The sequence below is a fragment of the Ciona intestinalis genome, unplaced genomic scaffold (genome assembly GCF_000224145.3).
Source record: "Ciona intestinalis unplaced genomic scaffold, KH HT000199.1, whole genome shotgun sequence".
In the NCBI taxonomy this organism is placed as follows: domain Eukaryota; kingdom Metazoa; phylum Chordata; class Ascidiacea; order Phlebobranchia; family Cionidae; genus Ciona; species Ciona intestinalis.
In genome coordinates, this window is record NW_004190520.1 from 1 (window position 1) to 6329 (window position 6329).

The 6329-nt window shown below is 33.5% G+C and overlaps 1 protein-coding gene across 1 annotated transcript in view; it reads right to left on the bottom strand.

Moving 5' to 3' along the window:
• Positions 1-10: 10 nt before the first annotated feature.
• Positions 11-6329, bottom strand: part of LOC100183276 (CD97 antigen-like) — a gene marked incomplete at its 3' end in the record, with an annotated part of 16416 nt that continues 10097 nt past the window's right edge. Inside the window, exons 11-20 of the mRNA XM_018816456.2 lie at positions 5186-5275; positions 4735-4847; positions 4234-4392; positions 3595-3789; positions 2738-2950; positions 2280-2402; positions 1938-2075; positions 1126-1235; positions 544-751; positions 11-133 (exon numbers count right to left, since the gene is read on the bottom strand). Coding sequence (XP_018672001.1) covers positions 11-133; positions 544-751; positions 1126-1235; positions 1938-2075; positions 2280-2402; positions 2738-2950; positions 3595-3789; positions 4234-4392; positions 4735-4847; positions 5186-5275 — 1472 coding nt within the window. The remainder of the gene's footprint in view (positions 134-543; positions 752-1125; positions 1236-1937; positions 2076-2279; positions 2403-2737; positions 2951-3594; positions 3790-4233; positions 4393-4734; positions 4848-5185; positions 5276-6329) is intronic.

Sequence of the window (6329 nt, forward strand, 5' to 3'; positions counted from 1 at the left end):
TAAGGAGTACCTCATTTTGAAGGTCTAAGTATCCCATAGTAACACTGGCAGATATTACAACAATAACAAACGGTACCACGTATGCAAAAAGTGATGTCCGTTGTAAAAACTGATGCTGACTTTTATGAAACACCTGCAATAGAAAAGAGTTATATTTTAGGCCAGGTTAAGTGCAATGAATTTTGTTTGTGGCATTGAATGTAACTTAATTTATCCTCGCATGGCCGGAAAAAGAACAGGCGTTATAACACGGGGTGTTCTGTTTCATACACCTCATGCCAGCTTACGAGTTACTAAGTATGTTACTTTGTAGGTGACAATTTTTTTGACCTTTTTTGTTTTTATTTTTTTTATATGGCTGATAATTTGGAAAACCCATTAGTGACCTCTGAGTTGGAGCAATTAGCGTAAGTGTCTTGCCCAAGGATATATAAAAAACGATCAGGATATTTGGATATTATGTGCTAAAAAATCCCGTCTTCCCCCACCCTACTATATAATTGTATATTTATCAATTGCAATCTGTAAAATACATATTCCCACCTTAACAAGTGACATGTACATGTCATAGCTGTATACAGACATCCAGCACCACGTGGTTAGAAAGAAGTAATGCAGCAACACAGCAACTACTTTGCACCCGGTTCGATTTGATGTTTGCGACACGCCCACCACAAATATGAAGTAAGCAATAAGCAAGTTACTGCAGATGTTCAGTAGAATCTTAGCTGGACGCCTGTTGCGGGTATCACTGAAAAAAATGGATGAATGTAACTTGCTTTATCCATTTGTGAGCGGAAAACGACAGTCATTATAACATAGGTTTCTGTTTCATACACTTTATGCTAGCTTAAGAGTTACCATGTATATTACTTTGCAGGTGATTGTTTTTTGGGGGATTTTTTATGTATGGCTGATAATTTGGACAACCCATTAGTGACCACTGAACAATCAACAATGGTCTATGGGAGTTGTAGGGATACTTTTTTATAACTCTTTGAATGTTCTTTCTTTACTACCAAATAAAACCAGAAAGTAGAAAAAAAAAAGCTCCTCAGCTTCCCCCACACTATTATACATGCCATTAATTTTCCGTTATAAATAAATTAATAGAAATTGTCTCACCGATGTAACAAGTGTGCTATGATTGTTAAAAATAAACCAACTATAGATATTACACATCCAATGTCACTCACAACGGATAATGCTGTCCCAGAAGGTACTTGTATAGTGGTCTGTATACAATAGGAAACTCAATTTTTTTAAATCCAAGAATTATAGAATAACTGGATTCTTCAGATATGTTTTGCATGGGTAACAAAAAAATATACATATATATTTATAATATTTAAAAAATTACTGTAAAAAAAAACAAACTCTGACACACCACAGGCGACACACTACTATATCCTGGCACACAGTTTTAGAAACTGTTCAATAAGCTTATTGGTGCCTATTTATTTAAACATATAAGAAAAACTAGAAAATGTACACCAATGTTGTAAAATAAATACAATTTTGTTGGGGTTATAATGTTTACATCTTAAAGTACGGAAGAAAAATTGTGGTAATAGACCAAGTCACGCCCTGGTGTCACCTAGGGTGGCAAGCCATGGAACCTCACTCATATAGAATGTAATAATAGTAATATAATATTAATTTTATTTGTCTCTTCGATTACGGTAGCGAAGATTTAGAAATATTTTAAACGAAAAGAAAGGATATAGCGACAAAACAACAGTTGTTAAAACACGCCTACAGTTAAAAACATTTACATTTAATTGAAAAAAAATAAGCGTGGTCGTTTCACCTAGCAGACAAACAAGCCATTTATGTTTGATTATTACCAAGTGTGTGTACTGACCCATATAAAAAAAAATACCCAGAAGCTCTATTTAAGCATATTATACAACAAAAATATAAGAAATTCCACCAACCACTAATAAAGCAAAATTTGTGAGATGGCTGCACAAGCAAACTGGTTTATCCGATGTGTAATTCAACCAACAACCAGCAGTTTCCCAACCTCCTGTATCAAAGTCCCAATACACACAAGATAATTGTGTTTTATTCACCTAAAAAAAAATATTTTGGACAACCTGTTAGTGATTTCTGAATTGGAGCAATTGCCATTAAGTGTCTTGCCCAAGGACACATAAAAAAAAACGATCAGGATATTTGAATATTATGTGCTAAAGGTGCCCCATCTTCCTCCACCCTACTATATATAATTTTAATTTAGTCATTCTTCACTTAAACACTGCAGATATGGCACTCACTGTCAGAGATTGCTTATTTGCTGGAGAAAGTCCATGTTTGGCAAACACACCATCATGTTCGATGACAACAGGTTCCGGCAGATTGTTAATTGAAATGTTTAAACCAAGGTCCGCTGATACGATCTGGAAGTTTTAAGCAGGAATTTTAAAAATTATATACAAATATATATATATAAATATGGTCATCTAAAATGGGGTCGTTAAAATTAATTAAGTTTAATATATATTATATAGATTACCAATGATAATTAGTGGTGCAAGAAAAACTGTCATATGTAATGTCCAATAGCAAAAAATAATATTTTTAAATCAAAAGAAACTCTAAAAATGTAAAGGAAGAAACGGAAAAAGTAGTTAATTACAAAGTTCTGCATTTGTTATAATAACTAAGTAGGTTTTGTTACTTAGAATAATTTATTTTGAAGTTGCTTTAAAACTTCAGTAAGTAAAGTACTCACAGAAGTAGCATTTTCTGGTGAATCAAAAAGCAAGTTTTTCCGATACCATACAAAGGAAGACCTCACACTTCCCACTCCAGTGCTGCGCTTCACCTTTTTTTTAACTACAGACTTCAATGCAGCAGCTGGCAACACTATTTTTACAGGTCTGGCAACACTGCCAATAATTTCCGGCGAAAACGAGATAGAAAGATTGGAGAGTTGGTCGGAAACCTGCATGAAAATTTAATGTCAGACATCTGGCAATCTTACATGGCAACTCACAAGCCTAATATTAAAGACCAGAAGTTCTCGACCAGACTAACCCATGTGTGCCATTTATAATGAATCGCTGTAACTTGTTGATTGTCGCGTGGCAGGGCAACATCAGAAGTTATAACATGAATGTTCGGTTTCATACACCTCCTTTCCGATTAAAGTTACCACATATAAAAATTGCGTGGGTGACCATTTTATTTGATTTTTTTTTTAATTTTACCCAGCAAAAAGAAAAAAAACCTGTTAACTCGAAGACAGGAAATATTAAGGGTTGCTGAAAAAATAATTTTGGGTTCCACTAGCAACCAAAATAAAAACAAACACTTGTGCACACCTAATTATTATTATTTTTTTTATAATTTCTGGTACGGTTTGCACATTTGTCTCTAATCTAAAAATGAAGTGTTTAAGAGATTAAAATTTGTATATATTGATACCACAACAATTCATGGTGCATTTAAATGATATTTTTTGCATCATTTTTGTTGAACTTTTGAGTTGCCCAAACACTTCTTAAACCACAAAAAATTGCACCTGAAATTTTAATATAAAAAAATTTCAAACACACAAACAAAAACAACTACATTTTCCCAACTTACCATTAAAGATAAAACATCATTTTCCAAACCCAAAACTTCGTTTTCCAAGATTACAGTTTGCGTCATAGACGAAAAAGCTTTCGCAACCCTTTGTTTCAAATTTATTGCTTCGTTTTTTGGGGTAATATTTGTTCCTAAGCCTTCTGCTACAGACACTGAGATTGAGACTACAGACTTAAATGCCTCAGTTTTTATCTGTGGAAAAAATGTTTGTAATGGATAATTAGGTAGTACCCTACGATTTATTATTACCAATTAATATGATATAAATGTAACTTGCTTTATCCTCGCATGGGCGGAAAATGTCAGTCGTTAAACACGGGTGTTTTGTTTCATACACCTGGTCGTGCCTGCTTACGAGTTACCAAGTATGTTACTTTGTGGCTTGTAAGTGATTATTTTTTATAATTTTTTTTTCGCTATGGCTGATAGTTTGGACAACCTAATAATGACCACTGGGTTGGAGCAATTTCCAATATGTGTCTCGCCAAAGGACACATAAGCGCACAATGGTAGCAGCGACGAACTGTAAACCCATTACCTCTGGGTGAGAGACAGGTGCGCTAACCACTTTCCCACAGTGCTGAAGCCTGGAGATCTAACTAGACCCACCACGAAAATGTGATATAATTAAAATACCTTAAGTTGATTGCTTTCTGCTGATTCTTGTATAGTGGAAAGATAGTCAACGATTAAGTTTGTGTCTTTGTTACTTAAATTTGATGAATTAGAAGCCAGAAGTTGTACGACAGCAGTGTGGGACTCCAATTGCTGGCTTGTTATGTTATTTGTCAGAATCTAGAAAAAAAATGGTAACAGAATAGAAAAAAATGGTAATAAATTACTTTGCTAACCAACGTAAGACTGCCTATTTAAACCATCTTCTTCAAGGTGCAATATTTATCCTCACATGGCAGGGCAACATTTCTTTTGAGTTACCATGTATGCAACTTGTTTCGTGTATTGAACAATTAACAATGGTCTATGGAAGTTGTAAAAATACGGTTTAAAATTCTTTAAATGTTTTTTTGTTTTCTTCCAAATGGGACGAGAATTGGAATAAAAAGGTGTCCCATCTTCCCCACCCTACTATACACCCAAAAAAACATCAAAAATATAAACAATATGGCTGTTACTCACTATAGATGATGCTAGAGTTGTATTGCATGGGATTTGTACTTTGATGGAAAATAGTGACACAATATCGGTTTCAGTTGCTTTTACATTACATACGGCTGATGCCATTGGAAATCCTACAGTGAAGAGATTGGTGACTTGAATATAAACACACACTTATAATAAGTCTTGATTTATTATACATTATGCAAAAGCTACATTTTCTGCAGGACTATAAGTTATATGATATTTCAAATAAATGAACCTTTTTTTATAGGGAAAGTAAACTAATTTAGAAAAGAAATATTTAAAAAAAAAACTAATTTAGAAATATTTCTTACACAAAAATAACTAATTTAGAAATATTTTTTACACAAAAATAAACTCATTTAGAGCAGAAATATTTCTTACAGAAAAAAAACAATTTAGAAATTTTTCTTACAGAAAAATAAACTAATTTAGAGCAAATTTTTACCTTTCGGACAAAGTTGTGTGGAGAAAGCAGTCGTGTCAACTCTTGTTCTTGGAAAATTAAATCCTTCAACATTTCCGGGCTCACAGAAATCTTATAAAAATAATAACATTATTGAAAATATAGTGTGATTTTATTTTACGATAGGTTAAGGTTTGGAATTTACTGGGCTCAAATAAATCTTATAAAAGTAGGCTCAGAGAAATTTTATAAAATTAATGGCAATATTGAAAATTGAGTATAATTTTATTTTACAATAGGTTTAGAAGACATAGAAATTTACAAATGCTTGAAGATAGACTGTTGTTAATTGTTTAAAACACGATCAGGATATTTGGACATTATGTGCTAAAGGTGTCCTATCTTCCCCCACCCTACTGTATGCACAGAGTATAAATATGTGTCACGTGCCATCTTACCAATGCATTTGTAAACAGGAAAGCCATCATATCCATGATTGCATTCACAAAACTTTCCACTAGAAGAACCCATACAGGTAGCATTTCCCGCACATTGTGAGTCATTGCTACAAGCTAAGCTCTTTTCTATGGGAAAAAACATACAATAGAGGTTATTCAAAATTTTGGGTTCGTTTTACAAAATAAAATAGGTCAGTAGCCACTTCCTTACTTTAGCGTTTTAACAACCAGTTGGAAAGTACCATACTCTTAGCAGGCATGAGTTAGTAACTCTAGACAGGCATAAGTTGTTTGGAATAGAACACCTGTGTTATTGCCAGGGGTGCCTGCCATAAAAAAGTGACATTCATGAAGGTCAAAATTGGTTGTTTTAGTTACAAATTTTCAGCCATACAAAAACCAAAACCTTAACAAGCCACGTCCTACAAAGTTGCATACACGGTAACTCATAAGTGGGCACAAGGTATATTCAATATAACAGTTATACCATGGCCTACTCAATACACGGCCTAGGAATACACCGAAACTGCTCAGAAAATAAGAGGCCTATTGACGCGAATAATGCCCATTATAATACATTGTTACGTCACGGTTTTATGAATGGATTTTGCTGTTTGACTGTAGTTTTTGCATCAAATAACACTTTATTTACCATTCCCGGTTAAATTACCTTAGTTTTCGGGTTATTTTATCAACATCTTATATTTTTTATAAATGTNTAAGCATGA